Source organism: Manis pentadactyla, chromosome 2 (assembly GCF_030020395.1).
Source record: "Manis pentadactyla isolate mManPen7 chromosome 2, mManPen7.hap1, whole genome shotgun sequence".
NCBI classification, from domain to species: domain Eukaryota; kingdom Metazoa; phylum Chordata; class Mammalia; order Pholidota; family Manidae; genus Manis; species Manis pentadactyla.
In genome coordinates, this window is record NC_080020.1 from 93957015 (window position 1) to 93981310 (window position 24296).

At 34.6% G+C, this 24296-nt stretch overlaps 1 protein-coding gene across 4 annotated transcripts in view; it reads right to left on the reverse strand.

The window, feature by feature from the left end:
• Window positions 1-693: 693 nt before the first annotated feature.
• The window catches only part of KIF2A (kinesin family member 2A), a 93391-nt gene continuing 69788 nt past the window's right edge, over window positions 694-24296 (reverse strand). For 2 of the 4 annotated variants that reach the window (XM_036887710.2, XM_036887709.2), the window contains exons 15-21: window positions 23643-23753; window positions 22019-22086; window positions 17909-18022; window positions 16882-17032; window positions 13888-13989; window positions 5561-5696; window positions 694-3018 (exon numbers count right to left, since the gene is read on the reverse strand). In XM_036887710.2, coding sequence (XP_036743605.1) covers window positions 2933-3018; window positions 5561-5696; window positions 13888-13989; window positions 16882-17032; window positions 17909-18022; window positions 22019-22086; window positions 23643-23753 — 768 coding nt within the window. In that variant the 3' untranslated portion in view covers window positions 694-2932. The remainder of the gene's footprint in view (window positions 3019-5560; window positions 5697-13887; window positions 13990-16881; window positions 17033-17908; window positions 18023-22018; window positions 22087-23642; window positions 23754-24296) is intronic. The other 2 variants (XM_036887713.2, XM_036887712.2) reach the window with 1 other exon arrangement.

Here is a 24296-nt window from a genome sequence, read left to right on the forward strand (position 1 = left end):
AGCATCACAAGCTACCATCAGGGTCCTGGGCAAGTCTAAGTCCACTACTGTCACTGTGCGGTGCAAGTGTATTATTTTGGGGCACTATTCTTCACCTGGGAAATGAGGATGCTCAACCAGAATCAAGTGAACTATGAGACTTTTTTTCTAGGGGAGAGTCATACATTTAAGAGAATTTCAAAGGGTTTTATAAATCCAAAATGGGCTTTAAAGTTAAAATGTCTGCTCTTCAATTTCAAAATAAACCAAAACCCAACCAGCTTTTTCCCCACAGCTATAGGCTCCTGATATTCAAATGACTTCTGCATAATTAAAATTTCCAGTATTTTCATATACCTGATGCTTAGTTTTAAGCTGTTTTTAAAATGTCAGGTTGAGAATTTCAATAGATGTCAATAGTAGCTACTATGTTTAAATCAATATAACAGTAGGTGTTAATGTCCCTTAAAGAATTATAGTAGCTGATTATTTTACTTATATAAAGAAATTAAAAAAATATTGATATTTGGCTTTCTTTATATCTAACTTAATAAAAGGAGTATTTCCAAATTAATTAGTACACTGAATGAACCCAGAAGGGAAGTTGTTCAAAGAGATTTGTTTGATATCTGGCTTCAGTGATATAGTAAAACATTCCTATATAATTAAAACAATGTATGTTCATAGTTATTAATAGGGCTATCAGCTTTCAAGTCTGAGAAAGTAAAGCATGTTTACAGATCCAAAAAAGTAGTTATTCTTTAACAACATATCAAGCCACTTTTGTTAAATAATATTAAATATACTTAAAAGTATGTTTTCAGCATCACAAAACTACTTACTCTGCAAAGTTCAGTTGTATTCTTTCCTTTATAAGAAAGTTTTAAGATTTAATTCAGCACTCTTTCCCTGTTCCTTTATGAACTGCTGAGTTTGTCCCTTTTCTGGCCTTCAGTTTTCCCTATCTGTAAAATTGACAGACTACATTATAGAGCCAAGATCTTTTCTGATACTAATGTTTTACATACCTTGATTACTGATCAGAATGAAGCCACTAAGCATAAGGCAGCATATTTGGATATAAGGAAACCTTCCAGAGATAGTACCCATTTAACTTAAATAATTAACACTAATCTGTTGTGCTTTAAAACGAGCAAATACACATCTCTTTATTGCCTTTTGAAGGTTGATTAGCCTCAAAAACTACCTTTTTAAACAGCTCTGCAAGGTTCATAGTAACAGTTCTCCATTCTTCCTTTTCTTTGAAATAAACACAAATAGAACCTATCTTACAGTTTTAAAACCTGAGTCCCTTCCAAAAACAAAGGTGAAGTAAATTATCTCTAAAACTCAATCCATAGATTTCATTTATTAATAAGCACATCATGAAAAATCTACACTTGTTCTAGACTTCAAGTTTACAGAGGAGCATTTCACCATGGTGTTAGGGTTTCCCACAATGACACTCTTTTGAGTTCTATGAACAGTGAAGTAGGGAATCTGGCTCATGTGACTATTCACAGCTTCCCTTTGGCCCCTATGAATGAGCTATTATTTCCCTAGAGAAATCAAAACAAGTTATCCTTGGGAGATGTTTTGTTATTAATCTACTCCTGGACTCTCCAGGGAACTGAGGGAAAACTAGAGAGAGCTATATAAATCCTTTAACAATATTTACATGAGAAGTGGCCAGTTTTCTTCCTCGGAGTAGCAATCTGTAAAAATAAGTGCCACCACTTAAAAAGTAGCATACTCTAGACCAATTTATTGGTGAGAATCACCAAATAATGGTGAAACATAACACATTAGGTAATGGATGGAACTTGGGTTAGATCTGCCTTTTAAGGCAGAGTTGACTCATTGTTACCTTAGTTCCTTTTCAAGGGAGTTATGTACTGCTTGCACTTGGCTTAAACTAACAGTTCTATTATGGACTGCTTTCAATGTACATATTCATGCATTAAAAGCCAATTTCCTTTATCAGTACATTTAAGTTATATTTTGGGTTGCTAATGGACACTTCAACTTAAGTCATAGTATTGGTAAGGATCAAGTTGCACTATTAGTCTTGTTAATAATACCACACTGGAACACACACTGCATATATATGTATTATCCTAAGATAAAACTCTTCTCAGAATTTCATTACTTTTTATTATACACCAACTAGTTTATATTTTACTTCTTTACAAAGAAAATGCTAAAAAAATTATAACCACATGTTACATGGTTTTAAGATCAAAATTCCAGATTTCTTTACATATATGATGGAGTGGTCCAGCAGCTATGTCCACTGTCACAGACTTTAGTTCCATTCAATGATATGGCACATCCTGCAAAAACAACTAGTCACACACAAAAAATGTCTCAAATACAATAAAAATTTACACACAATAAAGGTAATTTACACTGACAAATAAGGAATGTAATTTTTCTTGGCTGTGCTTCAGAAATTTAGGGTGATAGCCTTAGTCAAGGCACAAAGCAGGGAGAGGTGAGCACAGCTATCTCTAGGAGTGGGCAAGGTATGTACAATCACTGATGAGGTATGCATGCATGCAAAGGATTTAAAACCGCTGTCTTGCTATGAAAATTGAACCAAGTTAAAAGGAAATGCTGTGGCTTCCTCTTACTAGTCACCTCTCGATCAAGTCCACAATCTTACTTTGTCATATAGAAAATAAAATTGGCAAGGATCTCCAAAAGTAAATCACTGTTTGGGTAAATGAAACAAAATGCTTCATTATTCCCAAACCTTGGTTGTGCCTCCTGGACCAGAAGCATTTTGTAGACAAAGGAGAGTTTCACAAAATTGAAATGTCATTGAGGTGAAGGGACAAGACATTTTCCACAGACACTTAAAATTTTAAACTTTCAAATGGCCCTGACAGCTGAACCATTGTATGTTACACTAGTGAGGGCCTCTGGGGATCCTTTAGCAGCAAATGCCATTTTAAAGGGCACGGGGTCTCTTCGGGTTGATTTGCTTGCTGGCCTGTTCTTCTTCTTGTAGAGCTGCACGAAAAGATTTCACTTTATCTTGGAAAAAGAAAAGAATAAGGGAATAAGTAGTGTATTACATGCAATACAATACACAACTTTTTGGCTCCTATTAGTCAGCTGTCTTATTTCATGAAATAAAATCAGGATTTTTCTTTTCATTCTGTGTTGTCCAGAAACTGAGTACTAAATACAATGCTCAACTATAGTAACAGTTTAATTACAGATTCATGGAAATTTTTTATCTTCAACAGGTTTCTGTTGTGTTTTGGCACATTTTAGAGTGTTCAACCTTATTTGAATTCCTGTTGGAGTGTAGACAGGCTATGTTTGTGTGTAAAATATGATTAGTCATGTCCAAAAGGAGTATTATGAATCTTTTTAAACTGTAAACATAGAAATTTCTTCTCTCAATATCAGGAAATTTCTACTCCTAGTTCCTATGTTACCTTTTTGTAAGCTATGAAATTTCAGAAGATTCTTCAATTTGTAATAAAAAATGTCATTTTCCCCTTTATCATGGACTGTAAAAGGGGGTGGGGAGGAAGGATTACAGAATTATACATTTCTTGGTCTTAAAATCCTGTCTTACCACTTATCATATACTAATTCAGAGTCACATAAGAATAAGAAATAGGTAAGCAAATGGGCAGAGGCAAGTAACAAATCTTGTGAAGATGAGAAAGTTTTCCACAACAATGGTTTTTAACTAGGGGTGATTTCTGACTCCCCCCTAGGAGACATCTGGTAATATCTAGTCAATAGAAAGTAAGGATTCTGGTAAACATTGTATAATGCACAGTACAGTACCTCTTAACAAGAAATTACCCAACTTAAAATGTGCTAGTAATGCAAAGGTAATGGCCTTTAGAAGTAAAGATAAAAAGTTGGAATGTCAGTACAATGATGTTTGAAATGCTGATTTTTCTGAAATTTAGAAAGGAATTTTAGGATTTCTTCATTTGGTGCCTGCTAATATAATAACTCTCAAACTTCTTAAATTACTACGGGCATACCTCATTTTATTACATTTCACTTTCTGGTGCTTCACAGATATTGCAGTTTTTACAAACTGAAGGTTTAAAGCAACCTTCCATCAAGCAAGTCTTTGGGTGCCATTATTCCAATAGCATTTGCTTACTTTGAATGTCTGTTACATTTTGGTAATTCTTGCAATATTTCAAACTTTTTCATTATATTTGTGATGGTGATATATGATCAGTGATTACAACCTGCTGGAGGCTCAGATGATGGTTAACATTTAACAAGTATTTTAATTTAAGGTATGTACTTTTTTTTTAGATATAGTGTTACTGCACTTAGTAGACTAAATTATAGTGTAAATATAATGTTTATATGCACTGGGAAATCAAAAAATTCATTTGGCTCTCTTTAGTGTGACATTTGCTTTATTGCAGTGGTCTGGAACCAAACCTACAGCATCTCCAAGGTATGCCGGTACCAAAATTATCTCTGGATGGTAAAAACAATTTTTTCCCTAAGATCTAAATAATATAATATATAGGTAGTTAATTTCTTCAAAGTTATGGATGTGCTTCATATACATGAATCCTGAGAAAATTAGGGAAAGAAGTCAAATAAGTTGAATGCTACATATTACAGAGGAAAAAAAAGAATGCATTATGATCTGTTTTCTGAACAAAATACACAGAAAAACTCCTTGTGAGTTATGGCAGATTAGAAAAATGATCAAAACACTTTAAATGAAGGCTTAAATATGAAAAACATGGAAAACAAGTAAATTTTAGAAATCCTACATCCACACAAACAATTCTCAATTGGGTAAATGGTTAGTGCTGACTCTACTGGATATGATTTCAAACAACCAACTTCACAAAGCTGCTAGTTTAAAAATTAAGCAGCTTGTTTGGTGCCAAAAACTAGCAATTTCAATCTGGTTTCACGTTGCATTGCGCACACACACATACAGATGCCCACTTGCATATAAATGGAGACAGCTAATTTGCCAATGCCTATAAAATTAGCATATACAATAAATATTAATCTAACGCTACACAGATAAGCTAATTAAAAAGCCAAGAAAACATGGCATGTGGTTAAGCCACATGCATCCCTCTAAAAGCAAAGTAGAAAGGGTAATTGTCTTGAAACCTTCTCCTTAACTTTTTTACAAACAAGTGTTCAAAGGAAAAACATGACCCAAGATGCACAGAAGGTTGATGTAGATAGGAGAGTTACAGAAAGATGACCTTGATAGACCTAATCTAGAGAAAATAATTCTGAAAAGCACTGGTCTACCAAACTGAAAACCTGAGAAAGTATATAGATATACATGGTTGTTAAAATATATTTTCTCTCTTTAATCATAAGGTATCTTTACCTTTGCAAGAGACTAAAAGAAAACAGATGACTAGAGAGTACTTGAAATGACACTCCATGTTTTTTTCTTCTTTTTCTTTTACGAAAAATACAGAAGAATGCTGGGTTTGTCATTATACCTCTAGAAAGATGTTAAAGGGTACCCTTTTCACTTGAGATGTCCTCTTTCTTAAATACAAATATTAAGTAGATTTCAAACAGTAAATGAAGAAAGAATTACCCCGCAGCTCAGTTAAAATGTCTATTTTTTGCTCAAGAATAGCTTCAAGTTGTGTAGCGTATGAATCTACATCATAGTCTACTTCTTCAGTCATCTCTAGGAGGGCCTTTTCATCTTCTAACCATCGAATTGATTCCTAATAAGACAAAAATAATCCAATAAACCTTTGTGTAAGACAGAAACCGATTTATAAATTTTATATAATCAAATACTCAACAGGGTATTCTCTAAAATATTAATAACCATACATTTATTTACAAAACAGTATCAAGACATATTTCCTTAAATAGAAGTATGAAAGGCCAAGCAAAATGACTTTGTTTTTCTACTTTTACTCTACCTTGGTTGGAGTTTTGGGGAGGGAATGAATCAAACATCAATGAGCATACTTACTCTCAAAACTTTAATAGCTATCTCTAAAACAGGGAAAGAATGTGTATAAAAAGCTACTGAGCAATTTGATGAGGTCTTTGGTAGCCTAGAACCTGTAAATCATCTGGAAAGAACATACCCATTTGGAGCTTCACAGTGCCTGGGTCAAGAGCTAACCCTAAATTCTGAATACTAGCTCTACAAAATTACTGTGACTGTAAGGCTTCAATGAAACCCTTCATTCTTAACTGATTTTAGATATGTAGGTTTCATTTACTAGCAACACTATGACCTATATGGATGATTAACAAGGCCATTCTGAATTAGACATTTTGGATATAAAACCGGGCAACTCCTAGTTTTCTGAGATATTCAATTTTCCAAACATCAATTCAATTTAATGGCTAATTACAACTGGACTGTGTATCACCAGGTAGGATTGGTTAATATAGGTAGAAACATCTATCAGAAAACTATACATGTTATTGATTAAAACACATACACCTACCCCAGTATTTTTTCTGTTCCTTCAGCTATATTCTTAATTTTTTAAAAACAAAACCCTATTTTGAGAAATGGCAGACCGCAGTAAGGAGCAGTAATTAATGGAATTGTAAAGAGAATACTGGATTGAAAGACAGAACACCCATTTCTGCCAATAAATAAATAAATAAATGACTTTAAGAATGCATCATAAAATGGCAGAGTGGGAAATGATGGTTTTTATATAACATATTATTTCCAAAGGGTGCAGAAAACAATTTTTCTAAATTACAAATGTCCCTTGATTTAATCTAAACACTTAGGCCTTAAAGCAATTCTCATAAGGGTTTGACTAACAATTTTAATGAATGTACATTCTATCCTAACATGATAAAATAGTTCTATTTTTAAGCCCTGAATTCAGCTAAGTGCTTGAATGACCTACACACACACACACACATAATCATACACTTTTTTTTTTTTTTTTTTACAAATAAAGATTTCTTCAACATCAGAAAAGGAATATAGGTCAGTAGGGAGACTGGGTTATTGTTTTATTTTTTCTCAAAAGGTATTTAACTATAGTACTACAGGAATGGGGAGGAAAGAGGCAAGTCAACCAGATGGTCTCTATAATAATGTCATGTTTTCTTCACTTCCTCAGAGGTACCATCCTTCAGGATATTATCTTATTAAAAGGGGTTGGGGGTGGGAAGAAGGATCACACAGTAAAAGTGCTTTCAATAGGTTGAACGCCAATAGGATGAATACCTAAGGAGCTCCATAGAGAGGAATATAATACTCTTCACTCATCTGCCACTGATGGCTCTGTAAGAACAGATCTCTGCTCCTGAAGCAGTCTAACTGTTCTGTAAAGACTGATACTTCCTTAACTGTTTGGATACCCTTTAGGAAATTTTCTTACTGCTGGCAAATGAACTGGCCTAAAATGAAGAAAGGGATAGTGGAGGGGAGATTCAACTTCTCGAAAAATGTATGGCTAACAAAAGCAGAGTTCTAGAGTTCAAGAACAGTTGGAACAACAGTACATAGATAGGTTGTAGCCATCATTCATTCTATTCAAAATGTGTCAGGTCATACGCCCTACAAAAACACACATGCATAGACTTCAAGAGAGAGATTAAAGATGGTGGCATGAGAGGTGAGACAGAGGCTTCTTCCTAAAACTGCATATAATACGAAAATATAATTAATAAACCTAATCTTGAAAGAGCAACAGGAAAGATGGCTGCGCCAGATGGCATACAACTGGAGAAAAGAATAAACGGAACATGGTAACGAACCAAAGCCATGGCCCGTGGGACCGAAGCCCTTCCCCCACCCCAGCTCACTGGTGGGAGGAATAGAAACAGAGCGGGGAGGGAGTGGAGGCCTGGGACTGCTGAACACCTAGCTATGGAGATCTGCTCTGGGAGCACAAACCTACATTACATGGTTCTCTTGTGATTAGGGGGGTTGGAAAGCTAAGACAGGCAGAATACCTGGAGAGACTGAGATTCCAACTGCTCGTGGAAAACAGGGATCCATATCTGGCTCCTCTGGGACAAAAGAAAGGCAGGAAGCCTGAGAGAATTCCTAACAGCGAGAGGGCTGCTAAAGGGGCAAGGATTGCACACAGCTTACTGCTCAGGAGAAAGGACAGGTAGACAAAATGTTCCGGGTACTCTGCCCAGCAGGTTGGGAACTTTCATGATCTTCAGGTGCTCCAGCCCACTGGCTGGCTACACAGCTCCAAGGCCCCCCTCTGTGATACGTAGCCTGCTGCGCCTTCCTCCTGGCCAGCCCACATCTGGCTCACAAATCTGCAAACCCTGCCCTGGTGTCAGGCCAGCCAGAGGGAAGCCCCAGTTACAGCAGCAACAAATGCAAAGCATAGAGGCTTGTACCTGTGTGCTCAGCCCACTGGTTCTGGCAGTGGAGACAGGTATAGCACCTGGGAAGCAGGAAATAGCCCTTTTCTCCTCTCAGGCACTAACACCAGTCCCCTGCGACACCTGACATTGCTCCAGGGGCTGAGAAGTTCCAGAGAGTACAGGTCTGAGCACTAGAGGGTGCCACATAGAAACATGAAACATCAAAGGAACCCCATTCAAAGCAAAATTATAAATACACCAGAGAGAGTCAAATGAAATCAACCTCATGAGTCTTCCTGAAAGAGATTTCAAAATAAAAATCATAAGCATGCTTATGAAGGTAAAGAAAAATATTCAAGAACTCAGGAATGAATTCTGGGCGGAGATCCAATCATTATGGAACACAGTAAAATGGAAGATTTTAAAAGCAGATTAGATACAGTGGAGATGATAAATGAAATAGAAATTGGAGAAGAAGAATATAAAGAAGCTGAGGCACAGAGAGAAAGAAGGATCTCTAAGAAGAATATTGATAGAACTGTGTGACCAATCCAAATGGAACAATATTCGCATTATAGGTGTACCAGGAGAAGAAGAGAGAGAAAAAGGGATAGAAAGTGTCTTTGAGGAGGTAATTGCTGAAAACTTCCCCAATCTGGGGAAGGAGACAGTCTCTCAGGCCATGGAGGTGCACAAATCTCCCAACACAAGGGACCCAAGGAAGACAACACCAAGACATATAATAATTAAAATGGCAAAGATCAAGGATAAGGACAGACTATTAAAAGCAGCCAGTGAGAAAAATAAGATCACACACAAAGGAAAGCCCATCAGATTATCATCAGACTTCTTAACAGAAACCTTACAGGCCATAAGAGAATGGAATGATATATTTAATGCAATGAAACAGAAGGGCATTGAACCAAGAATACTGTATCTGGCAAGATTATCATTTAAATTTGAAGGAGGGATTAAACAATTTCCAGATAAGCAAAAGCTGAGAAAATTTACCTCCCACAAACCATCTCTAAAGTCTATTTTGGAGGGACTGCCACAGAGGGAAGTGTTCTTAAGGTTTAATAGCTATCACCAGAGGTATAAAACCACAGTAAAGAAAGTAGAACAGTTAATTACTAAGCAAATGCAAAATTAAATCAACTACCCCCAAAGTCAATCACGGGATAGACAATGAGTACAGAATATGATACCTAATATATACAGATGGAGGAGGAAGAAAAAGGAGGAGAAAAAAAGAACCTTTAGATTATGTTTGTAATAGCATACTAAGTGAGTTATATTAGATTCTTAGATAGTAAAGCAGTTACCCTTGAACCTTTGGTAAGCACGAATCTAAAGCCTGCAATGGCAATAAGTACATACCTATCGATAATCACCCTAAATGTAAATGGTCTGAAAAAATGCACCAATCAAAAGACACAGAGTCAGTGAATGGATAAAAAAACAAGACCTAACTATATGCTACCTACAAGAGATGCACTTCAAACCCAAAGACATACACAGACTAAAAGTGAAGGGATGGAAAAAGATATTTCATGCAACTAATAGGGAGAAAAAAGCAGGAGTTGCAGTACTTCTATCAGATAAAATAGACTTCAAAACAAAAAGTCACAAGAGACAAAGAAGGACATTACATAATGATAAAGGGGTAAATCCAACAAGAAGATATAACCCTTATAAATATCTATGCACCCAACACAGGAGCACCTACATATGAGAAACAAATAGTAACAGAATTAAAAGGGGAAATAGGATGCAATGCATTCATTCTAGGAGATTTCAACACACCACTCACTCCAAAGGACAGATCAACCAGAAAGAAAATAAGGAAGGACAAAGAGGCACTGAACAACACATTAGAACAGATGGACCAAACAGACATCTACAGAACTCAAAACCCAAAAGCAGCAGGATATACGTTCTTCTCAAGGGCACATGGAGCATTTTCAAGAATAGATCATATACTAGGCCACAAAAAGTCTCAGTAAATTGAAAAATATTGAAATTGTACCAATCAACTTCTCAGACCACAAAAATGAAACTAGAAATAAATTACATAAAGAAAAGGAAAAAGCCCACCAACACATGGAGGCTTAACAACATGCTCCTAAATAATCAATGGATCAATAACCAAATAAAAACAGAGATTAAGAAATATATGGAGACAAATGACAACGGTAATTCAACATCGCAAAATCTGTGGGACACAGTGAAGGCCGTACTAGGAGGGAAGTATATTGTAATACAGGCCTACCTCAGGAAAGAACAATCTCATATGAACAGTCTAAACTCGCAATTAACGAAAGTAGAAAAAGAAGAATGAGGCCCAAAGTCAGTAGGAAGGACAAAATAAAGATTAGAGCATAAATAAATAAAATTGAAAAGAATAAAAGAATAGAAAGAATGAATGAAAGCAGGAGCTGGTTCTTCAAGAAAATAAACAAAATAGATAAACCACTAGCCAGACTTATCAAGAAAAAAAGAGAGTCTACACACATAAACAGAATCAAAAATGAGAAAGGAAAAATCACTTCGGACACCACAGAAATACAAAGAATTATGAGAGAATACTATGAAAAATTATATGCTAACAAACTGGATAACCTAGAGGAAATGGACAATTTTCTAGAAAAATATAACCTTCCAAGGCTGACCCAGAAAGAAACAGAAAATCTGAACAAATTAATTACCAGCAACGAAATTGAGCTGGTAATTAAAAGCCTACTAAGAATAAAACTCCTGGACCAGATTGCTTCACCAGTGAATTTTATCAAACATTTATGAAGACCAAAAACCCATCCTCCTTAAAGTTTTCCACAAAGTAGAAGAAGAGGGAATACTTCCAAATTCATTCTATGAGGCCAGCATCACTCTAATACCAAAATAGGGCAAAGACACCACAAAAGAAAATTACAGACCCAAATTCCTGATGAACAGATTCACCAGGATGAACATAGATGCAAAAATACTCAACAAAATATTAGCAAACTGAATTCAAAAATACATCAAAAAGATCATCCACCATGATCAAGTAGGATTTATTCCAGGGATGTAAAGATGGTACAATATTAGAAAATCTATCAACATCATCCACCACATCAAGAAGAAGAAGGACAAAAACCATATGATCATCTACATAAACGCTGAAAAAGCATCTGACAAAATTCAACATCTATTCATGATAAAAACTCAACAAAATGGGTATAGAGGGCAAGTACCACAACATAATAAAGGCCATATATGACAAACCCACAGCCAACATCATACTTAACAGCGAGAAGCTGAAAGCCTTTCCTTTAAGGTCGGGAACAAGACAAGAATGCCCAACCTCTCTACTTTTCTTCAATATAGTTCTGGAGGTCCTCACCACAGCAATTAGACAACACAAAGTAATAAAAGGCATCCAGATTGGTAAGATGACATGATATTGTACATAAAAAACCCTAAAGAATCCAGTCCAAGACTACTAGATCTAGTATCTGAATTCAGCAAAGTTGCAGGATACAAAATTAATACACAGCTATCTGTTGCATTCCTATACACTAACACTGAACTAGCAGAGGGAGAAATCAGTAAAACAATTTCATTCACAATTGCATCAAAAAGAATAAACCTAACCAAGGAAGTGAAAGACCTATACTCTGAAAACTACAACTCTCATGAGAGAAATTAAAGAAGATACCAATAAATGGAAACACATCTTGCGCTCATGGATAGGAAGAATTAATATTGTCAATATGGCCATCTTGCCTAAAACAATCTACAGAGTCAATGCAATCCCTATCAAAATACCAACAGCATTCTTCAATGAACTAGAGCAAATTGTTCTAAAATTCATATGGAACACCAGAAGACCCTGAATACCCAAAGCAATCCTGAGAAGGAAAAATAAAGCCTGGGGGATTATGCTCCCCGAATTCAAACTCTACTACAAAGCCACAGTAACCAAGACAATTTGGTACTGGCACAAGAACTGAACAACAGACTAATGGAACAGACTAGATAGCCCAGACTTAAACCCAACTATATATGGTCAATTAATATACGATAAAGCAGCCAATGGACATACAAGGGGGAAATGACAGCCTCTTCAACAACTGGTATTGGCAAAACTGGATAGCTACATGCAAGAGAATGAAACTGGACTATTGTTTAATCCCATACACAAAAGTAAACTCGAAATGGATCAAAGGTCTGAATGTAAGTCATGAAACCATAAAACTCTTAGGAAAACACATAGGCAATAATCTCCTGAATATAAACATGAACAACTTCTTCCTGAACGCATCTCAAGCAAGGGAAACAAAAGCAAAAATGAACTCATGGGACTACATCAAACTAAAAAGCTCCTGTATGGCAAACAGAACACCATCAACAGAACAAAAAGGCATCCTACAGTATGGGAGAATGTATTTGTAAATAATGTATCAGACAAGGGGTTAACATCCAAAATATATAAAGAACTCACACGCCTCAACACCCAAAAAGCAAATAACCTGATTAAAAAATGGGTGGAGGATATGAAGAGACAATTCTCCAAAGAAAGTCAGATGGCCAACAGACACATGAAAAGATGCTTCACATCACTAATCATCAGGGAAATGCAGATTACAAACACAAGGAGATATTACTTCACACCAGTAAGGATGGCCAGCATCGAAAAGACTAAGAACAACAAATGCTGGTGAAGATGCGGAGAAAGGGGAACCCCTCCTACACTGCTGGTGGGAATGTAAGCTAGTTCAACCACTGTGGAAAGCCATATGGAGGTTCCTCAAAACACTAAAAACAGAAATACCATTTGACCCGAGAATCCCACTCCTTGGAATTTACCTAAAGAATACAAATTTCCAGATTCAAAAAGACATATGCACTCCTATGTTTATTGCAGCACTATTTATAATAACCAAGATATGAAAGCAACCTAAGTGTGCTTCAATAGATGAATGGATAAAGAAGTTGTGGTACATATACACAATGGAATACTCTTCAGCCATAAGAAAGAAACAAATCCTACCATTTGCAACAACATGGATGGAGCTGGAGGATATTATGCTCAGTGAAAAAGGCAGGCAGAGAAAGACAAGCACCAAATGATTTCCCCCATTTGTGGAGTATAACAACAAAGCAAAACTGAAGGAACAACTGAAGGAACAACAAAAACTGAAGGAGCAATAGACTCACAGACTCCAAGAAGGAACCAGTGGTTACCAAAGAGGAGGGAGGGAGAAGGGGATTGAGGGGTATTCTGTTTAGTACACATTGTGTGAGGCTTCATGGGGAAAACAGTGTAGCACAGAAAAGGCAAATAGTGAATCTGTGGCATCTTACTATACTGATGAACAGTGACTGCGATGGGGTATGAGTGAGAACTTGATAATATGGGTAAATGTAGTAACAACATTGTTTTTCATGTGAAACCTTCATGAGAGTGTATATCAATAATACCTTAATAAAAAAACATATGCATAGCACACATTTGTTTTTAGATTAGTGTGATATTCACAGAATCATTTAAGTTTTTAATTTCTTTAGTTATCCTAAAGAAACATTTTGATGAAAGGTCCTGTCTTACTTTACCTGGAACACTGCTCTGTGATCTTCTACAACTTGTTCTTCCATTTCTACCATTTGTGAGACAGCTTCATGGAAAGTAAACAATTGTGGAGAAACCTCTTCTTCCTTAAAAATAGTTTTAAAATTATGATGTAAAGTTAATATTTAATCATTATATGTGTTAATCTTTCACCAGAATATAGATGTAAAGACAATGTCCTCATGACTGTGACTATCATATTAGTGCTCTAAAGGTCTCAACTCTTACTAAATCTTAATTTCTGAATTGCACTGAACAATCTGCTCACTAGTTTTTACATAAATCTAATTGACAGTTCACAACTTTACTTCAACAAAAACCCCATATACATAAACATAATCCATATTTTGGTCCTATATCCAGTTAAAACTTGTCTGGCCTTGCTTTCTTTTTTGAGCTTCCTTTCCATCTCCAATGTCTAATGATTTGTTTCCTCAAAATGCAGCTTTAGTGACAAAGTTTATAAAGTTGTTTTGTAATATTTGAGTAGGGAAAAAACCCTTTTTCAAATAAAATACAGAATTCTAAATATTCGTGCAAACTTTGATTTAATACTGTAAGTAGACATCTGACTCTTTCATCAACAAGCCACCATCTCTATATAATCAAGTTGGGCCAAGAACTTTTTATCTTCTCTTGGGAAAACAGGCATCTGCTTTTTACCATGACATGCAGACATTACCATCTCTTTCTCTCTCTGACAAATACATACTCAACCACCTTTATTCATTTTTACCTGCCCACCTCCCCACCAAGCCCAGAATCGTTTTTCATTTGCTTCAGTATGCTATGTAAGTTCCTATTACTTCCATGCAGTGTAATCAGAATACTTTTTTGTCTAAACAAGTTCTTATGGAATTATAATGCATTTAATCATCTTCTAGTTTGTTTACCTAGTTTATCTTCCATATTAGTTTTATCTTTAGGGCATGTCTTAGACACTATTCCATTTCAATCTACCACGTTAAAACTTAATACAGCAATAAGAATATGAATACGTGCATCAATACTAAAGGCTAATGCTAAACTACCTCAAGATAGTTCCCTGGGGATGGCAAAGTTGAAAGAAATCCATTCTCTCAAATATGGAGCAGGCTGCAAGAACTCATGATGTCATTCATGCCTAAAGCCACTGGATTAGTTCTCATCCTCTGGCCAACCTTTCCAAATTAAGAGACCCAATAGATGCAAGAATAAAATGGAGAAAGATCTGCTACAGAAGTACATATTTTGTTCTGTTTTTCCAGTCTTTGGTAGGCACCATAGCTATGTGCAATGTAGACTTTGTTTTAAAGATTCTAAAAGCAAGTACATTCTCCTCAACTTTGGGGATGGGGGTAGACCAAGGCGAGAACCTTCTTTTTAGTTCTTTATTTTCTATGGTTCAAAGTTTGAAACTCTTATGAGCTGCATTTCTCACCTTCAGCACTACTGACATTCTGTTGGTGGTGGCGGTGGGGGAGCCACCCTGGGTACTGTAGGATGTTTAGTAGCATCCCTGGCCTCTACTCACTAGATGCTAGCAGCCAGCACCCCGGCTATGATAATCAAAAATGTCTCCATAAATTTTCCCCAAGTCACTCCTGGCTGAGACTGCTACAGTAAGCCTTGCTTTATTCATAGAGAGGAATTTGGAACATGATTTTAATAGTAGTATGTCCCGGCAGAACAGCCCAGAGAATACAGTTAATGACTCTGTAACATCTTACTATGTTCATGGACAGTGACCACACTGGAGAGGGTGGGCGCTTCATAATATAGGTGAATATTGAACCACTGTGCTGTGTATCTGAAACCATCATAAGACTGTGTATCAATGACGCTTAAAAAAAAAAAGTGGTATGTCCATTTATTACTAGAATATTTTGGACTTTAATACCAGCTAGAAAGTATAAAAACATTATATTGTTTCCAAAGAATATTTTACTGCAGCTAGCAATAAATTTAGTTGACTTAAGATTTGGCTCTGGAATAAGAAAGATTCACATCTTAATTCTGACTTCAGCACTTACTACTTGTGTTATCTTAGAGAACTTCCTTAACCTTTCAGAAAATCAGTTAAAAAGTAGGGGTAATTACAGTACTTATCACATTCTGTCATTAGGATTACATTAGACAGTATGTAAAGTGCTTAGCAAATGTATGCCATGTATTAAACAATTAATAAATACCTTTATCATTACAAGAAAATGCTACTATAGCATTCTTAATGGGAAAATGATACAAAACTATATAGACTGTACATTTAAAAATGAAGTTAAATAATATAGAAACTTTCATATTTCACATACAGAAAGGAATCCTGTCAATATATCAAAGTGATTATGTGAAAATGCATATGTGCTTTTGTTATTTCTTTATATCTCTTTGTCCTTATACAATTGGCACATATTTATTTTTTGACTAAGGTATCAAATTTCTAAATCATAAAATGTCACTACACATTTCAAAGATACAGATGCAATCATATTTAACAAATGTTACAATTTTGCCATGTTTCACTTTTTAATATAGTTCCTGCATTCCTCTAATACATATTCATGTGTCATAGTCAATTTTGTTTTTAAACTACATTTATGATATATTGTATGATTTTACACTTATTTCCTTATATACCTTAAAAAAAAATCTCCAAATTTTAATATTGCTATAAACTCCGAAAGAAAAAAGAGGGAAAAAAGAAAGAATAGTTCAGATAGCGGCCAGCAAACTTTCTTAAAGGGCCAAATAGTATGTATGCTGTCGGGCTTGTGACCCATAGTCTTTGTCACTGCTGTTGTGGTAAGAAAGTAGGCAGACAACCAACCTATAAATGAATGAGTATGGCCATATTTCAATAAAACTTTATTTGTGTAAATAGATGACTGGCTCATAGACTGTACTTTGCTGATTCCAAATTTAGACAATAGTTTTTCAATTACTAAGTTTTGTACTGATGAACTAAAACTAGATAATTACATCTATATTAAATCACTCACGTTTTGCTCACAAAGAAGTTTTAGGTCATCTCTCTGAGGGGAACTGCCCACACCCCATTGTGCCTCTAAGTCATCAATTTGGTTTGATGGATGGTGCATTATCGGACGGACATCACCAGCAGCAGTTGGATCCACAGTCAGTTCTTTCACCCTATAAATACATAAGATGTATTCTAAAGTTAACAGACTTGTGCACAGGAACAAAAAAAATACCAATGTATTCTATAAAAAGGCAATTCAAATAATGTATTAAGGTTGATGATGTCAACTTTCCAGATCAAATTTACCTGAAATCTGGAAACACTTTAGGAATGCTTAGCTGTTTAACTTTAGGAATGTATTTAGGTAACTTTACAATTACTTCAAATATAATTATTGTGCATATTAAATGATAATTAGCAAAGTATGTAGATTCAGTATTTTAAAGATATAAGAAACTTGTAGCACTTAAATTATATGAACAGAAAAATACTAATGAAGGCTCTTAAGCCAGTAAATAGCTCACTGCCAAAATCAGTATGTTTAATACACTTTGCAAATAAAACAGCTACATGTAAAATAATCTTATTTCTTATGTATAAAAATTATAAGACATAAAGTTCAATTATTTAAAAAGTGTTTACCCTTTCTTTTTAAATCTACAACTGGGTGAAGGTGTACTTTCTAAGTCAAGAGGATACTTGTTATTTCCCTCCAGAAAAGGAAACTTTTAAGAACATAAAGGTAAACTTCATTTTAAACAAAGACAGTTTATCTTTCAATGGTAAATATGCAAAGATGACATCATCATTAAAACTGTGAGGGAAAAGAGGAAGCCTGAATTCTAAATGAACAGTTTAAAGCAAATAAATTAATAAAGTACATAAAAATGAAGATCATGCAGTACAACCACCATCCGCCAAACCAAATGAAAATGAAAAATAAAATAGCTCAAGACAAAAGTAGAAATGAAATACTTATATACATAGCACACTTCAAAAGAAACTATTAAAATTAACATCTTATGTATGTATAGAATGAAGTAGACCTGGTAATCGAAGGAGAAAAGTCGTCATATTCATAAGAAGGAGAGAGATCAGGGCGACTGCCACTACCCTGTGAGAAGGGAATGTCTGATGGACTAATTCCAAACTCCTTTACTCTGCAGCACCAAAACAGCAACAAATTAAGAGAAAATGCTCTTGTAAAGACAGCAGATGCACATTTTAAGATTTCATTTAGTATTCAGTTTGTTTAGAAAAAGACATCAACATTGTTGTGACTTAATATATTTAGAATATTAAAAAAATAATTTAAGGTTTTTGAACCTTTCTGTACTAGTAATTCTCTACTTCATACTCTTTACTTTCTGTTGTATTTTTCTTTCCCTTTCTCATGATCCTTCCTAGAAGATTAATGAGAGCGTCACCTAAATTTGAAATTTTCCTTATATAACTCTATGACCACACAATCTAATTTCCTCAGATATTTAATACCATGAATGTTTTGTTTATTAGCATCAGTGAGTCCTCAGAACTCTTGTATTGTAGTCTTTTCAAATAGGATACGAGAGAATTAAATCCCAATGGCATCCATGGTTTGTAATTACTTCTTTCCTATGCATCTGGAATGGTATTAGCTTGAAACATCATTGGCACAAATTGAGAAAACAGTCATTCAAATAATTTTCTGTGTTTGCTTCACATGAAGAACTCTGGTTGAGGAAAGCCTTTAGCAATGGAATTAAATTGCTTCTGATAATGTCTCTAATCGTTAGGATTAACCACATTATGTATGGCTTTTCTGACTCCATCTTTCTGATTCTCTATGTCCCTTCTGGACCAATCCCATTTCATAACAGTAATACTTCCTGTTTGTCAGGTCCTTACAGCAATCTTGTGATATTATTACTGCCATCTTACAGACGAGAAGTTGGCTCAGAGCAATGAAGTATCTCACCCAAGGTCATTTAATGAAAATGTGACATAACTGAGGTTCAAACCTAGCTTTGAGTACAAACATTATTTAAACACTTCAGTATACTAACCATATTCTTTTTCTCATTACTTCTCTTAGGTTTGAACTAAATCAAATTACTGTTTTTATAGGTCAAAAATAGACATATTGATCAAACCAATAATTTCAAGTAGAACCAATTAATAAATTTCTTCTACTTACAATCTTTCTTTGACCTATTAGTAATATTTACTGTCAATGTTCAATACTGAATTCATTTGCCCTTCATCGTTTTTAGTCACTTTGGAAAACTTATTTACCACACATGCTGACAAACTTAAATTTCTAATACTGCCTTAACTCTTTTTATACCCAACACCATTTCTTATCTTAGTCTTTTTTCTTCCTAATTTAGATACCCTATTATCCCCTAACTACACATCTTTATTCTATTCAAAGCCCTCTAGTCCAACCCAAACAGTATATACTATACATAAGAATTATATTCCTCAAATGAGCTATCAGGGGAGGCTGAAAATCTTTATTCTTAGCAATTTGAAAATAAAAGACTAAATTATGTGTCCTAGATGGTTAATCATGTTGTACATTATATAGTAATAAATTAAAACATTTACTTGAACCTAAACAAACTAGAGGAATGCCAGCCAGATAAAGCATTTTCACAGTAGGGTGAATTCCTTTGCTGTCAGAAATCTGAAGACACGGAGGGTTTTTATTTGTTTTAATTCTGCAACATGGCAATATTCTGCTACCCTAAGACATTTCTCATCTCCCCCATGAACAATTTTGAAATAAGCATGTAAAATTGATGATAAAAACCCCATGTCAAAAATGTTCATTACAAACATCAAACATAAGTACTATAAATGTTTGCAGCTCAGAGCTTTTAATTCAAAGTTTAAAAGGGACTAAATTTAGAAATAAAGTTACACTATATATTTAAATAAGTTATGTTTTATTTAAAAAAAAGCTCAATTGAAAAGCAAGAGTAACTTATTCACTATGTAAGAATTTGTTCTCCATGTAAGAACTTGTTCGTTATGCTTCAGAAGATTGGAGACTGTCGAAAATTAGGCTTGGGGTGGATTAATGATTGTGCATTGAGCATTGACCCCCCTATACAGAATTTTATTGTTGTTAACAACCATTTGATCAATAAATATGAGAGAGGCCCTCACACACACACAAAATATATATATATATACATATATATATATATATATATGTATGTATATATATGTATATATACACACTTCCAATTGTAAAATAAATAAGTAACCGGGATGTAATGTATAGCATAAGGAATATAGTCAAAATATGGTAACAACTTGGTATGGTGATAGCTGGTACCTAGAATTATCATGTATATAAATGTTGAATCACTGTGTTGTACACCTGAAACTAATGTAATGTAATACGTAATACTGTGTGTCAACTACCCTTCAATAAAAAATAATTATCTAAAAAATAAAAAAAGCTCAATTGAAAAGCAAGAGTAACTTATTCACTATGTAAGAATTTGTTCTCCATGTAAGAACTTGTTCATTATGCTTCAGAAGATTGGAGACTGACGAAAATTAGGCTTGGGGTGGATTAATGATTGTGCATTGAGCATTGACCCCCCTATACAGAATTTTATTGTTGTCAACAACCATTTGATCAATAAATATGAGAGATGCCCTCACACACACACACAAAAATATATATATATATACATGCACTTCCAATTGTAAAATAAGTAAGTAACCGGGATGTAATGTATAGCATAAGGAATATAGTCAAAATATTGTAACAACTTGGTATGGTGATAGCTGGTACCTAGAATTATCATGTATATAAATGTTGAATCACTGTGTTGTACACCTGAAACTAATGTAATACTGTGTGTCAACTACCCTTCAATAAAAAATAATTATCTAAAAAAAAAAAAGAAAAGCAAGATACAAAAGAACAAAGGGTATGACCTAATTCACTTAGGTAAAGTTTCAGTACAGCTACCTATGTTGTTCAGGGAACATTCATAGGCGGTAAAAATATTTTTAAAAGAGGGAAAAAAAGGAAAACAAGAAAATTATTGCATGGGGGTCAGGTCAATGGCTACCTGAAGGAAAAATTAATGGATTTGGACATTTAAGATTTGTGATCAGAAAGGGGCACATGGGGAAATTTTTCTGTGGGGCTGGAAATATCCTATTACTGATCTGAGGATAGGAATTTTCACTTTATAAGTATTTATTGAATTAGTCATTTACGTTTTGGGGAATCTCCTATAGACATGTATATCACATTTTAGCAGAAGATTACAAATAAGATTTCCATCATTAACACAAAAAAGAACAAATGATTGTGTTTAGCAAAATTAAGAGAATCTCCACACTAAAAATGTAATACAAAAGGGAATTTTATATCCAAGTTAAAGTCACAAATGCAGTATGTGACAACAGACATTTAAAACTATATAGTCATTCAAAACAGGAGTAAACATGTAAAACTATATAGTCATTCAGAACAGGAGTAAAGGGAACAATTTATAGAACAAATATAAATATATATCACAATCTGAAGTTCCAAGGATATTTTATGGCCATAAGGAATACACTGCTTTAACAGGCTATAATGCCTTTTGTACTTCCATTTGTAGTAATTCAGTTGTCCATTAAAGTTTTAACACTACTGAAATAATAAAATATAATCTATTTGAAAACCAGAAAGAACTCTGGTATCACTTCTAAAGCAAACCCTTGATTCCCTACATATAACATGTAATATCAGAAACGATTTTCAGCAGAGAGAAAAATAATGTAAGAAATATAGACTGGCCCCTGCTGAAGCTCACTTACTTTAGAGTCTTAATATGACAGGAATAATTTGCAGGAATATGACAGGAATATATTTAAGTGTAGTGAAATATTATGAAATACAACTTGGTGAAAGGGAAGAATATAATCTGGGATAGAAAGACCAATGACACTATAAAGATATAAATAAATCTCTTCACAAATCACACATTTCCAACTTTTTTTAGAACTTGACAAAATGATTCTAAATATCATCTTAATGAATAACATGCAAATTTTTTTTGAAAATTTAAAGAACAATGTTATAAAATATGCTATCAGATATTAAATTAAGTACTATTTTTATTCCCTCAATTTTCAAAACGGATAATCATTTATCATACCTATTTGCATATCTTAATGTATTAAGAGTGTTTTCACATGATGCCATTCCTGGAGAGATTGTGGCAATCTATGGGAGAAAATGCAAAGGTAAAGAAAATGTTATAAATGATGAAGACAGTAATACTGATATACAGCTCATTGAGGTCTAATCGTAAAATGATTATCTAAAAAAAAGATTTACTAATGATATCTGAACTCCAAAAAATTTGCTATCTCATACCCATAATCTGATTAATAATTACAAACTCAGATTAAAATATAAACAACTCTCTGAAGGCAACAGAAAATGACCAAAATTGGGCAGGAAATGGAAGTTAACAGCTGCAAGAGGGGAATAGATAGCCCTGAGTGACTGCTTCCACCCCTCCCCAATAGCTTTTTTGTCAAGGGGCAAGCCCTTGCTGCTGTCACACAGGACAACTAAAACTTCATAAAACCTGAGACTCACTGGTTAAGGAAGGACAGGGTTTGGAGGTGGGGATCATAGGAGCTAGAAAATGAAGTTTGTTCCAGAAGACAACTACAGGAGGATATTTTGACAACCAATAATTCTACATATAAAGTGCCTAACTAGCTGACATAAGAAGAAAACAAATCCTACCATTTGCAACAACATGAATGGAGCTAGAGGGTATTATGCTCAGTGAAATAAGCCAGGCAGAGAAAGACAAGTACCAAATGATTTCCCTCATTTGTGGAGTGTAACAATGAAGCAAAACTGAAGGAACAAAGCAGCAGCAGACTCACAGACTCCAAGAAGGGACTAGCAGTTACCAAAGGGGACTGGTGGGAGAAGGTGGGTAGGGAGGGAGGGAGAAGTGGACTGAGGGGTGTTGATTAGTACACATGGTGTGTGTGGGGTCACAGGGAAGGTAGAGCAGCACAGAGAAGACAAGTAGTGACTCTGTGGCATCTTACTACACTAATGGACAGTGACTTCAAGGGGTATGGGGTAGACTTGATAATATGGGTGAATGTAGTAACCACAATGTTTTTCATGTGAAACCTTCATAAGACTGTATATCAATGACACCTAAATAAATAAATAAAATTTAAAATTCACTGTCCAAAAAAAAAATTTAACTGGCTGACCTCTGAACCAGGCATACACAAAGCTTACTCTAAGCAACACAGCTAAATTTAAAAGAACTAAACAGAGATTTCAATTTCAGTTGCTGCCCACAGTAGGGGAGACTAGAGTTTGAAGTAAATTCAGCTAGGTTTACTTCCTGTTAAAGCAACAAAAAGCAGTAATCTTTAGAAGAATGTAACAGAATTCAGAGTGTCTAAAAGGTACTCATTCATAACGGAAATTATATAATCCAAAATTACTATATGTATGAAGGAATAGAAAAGTGTGAAGCATATTCAAGGAAAATAGAAAACAATGGAATCCAACCTCAAGAAGACTCAAATGTTGGAATTAGTAGAATGCATTTTAACTGTAATTAATCCTCTGTATCAGACTGGCAGGGACTACATCTTAAGTATCACTGTATCTTTTAAAAAGAAGGATTTAAATGATTGCCATTAATGTATATTTTCATTTTTCCATATATATTATGTAGTTATTCAGGACTAAAACACAGCAAATAAACAGACAAAAATCAAACATTAACTTACCATGCAAGTACGAGAGTTTTCACCTATAAATGAATCTCTTAACACCTGAGTAAGTTTACTTGCTCGGAAAGGAGTGTGAGGTTTATTTCTACCTAAGGCTCTGATGCACTCCTGAAAATTAACAAAGAAAGTTTTACAGATTAGGCTTTTTATAAAGAGTGTCTTAATTACCATACTTAAAAATTTCTTAGTGTAACCCTAACATCTATGATCAAATCAGCTCTGAAAATTCTAGTAGGTTTATAGCACAGTAAAGATGCTTCTATAAATCCTAATTCAAGAAAAAAACGAGAAAAAAAGCCAACAAACTACTTTATTATTCCAAAAGATTCTTCTGGACACTGTGATTAGTGTTATGAGTGACAGGCAGTAGTAGGATAACAATAAAAAGTTAAAATTTCAAAATGGTACTACAAAAGAAAAACAGAACACTCACACTCTCCTGCAATCCTGCCAATGTTTGCTTTTCTAGTCAAGGAAGAGATACAATACTTGACTTTTTGAAAGCCATTCCACATTTTCTGAGAAACTATTTCTTATCTCAGTTTTGTGGTTCCTTGCCTTCTTCCAAGAAAATAGGACTGAGTGAGGCCCTCTGGAATGTAAGTAGCCTCAGAATTATGTGTATAAAAAAAATTTGTGGGTACAATATAA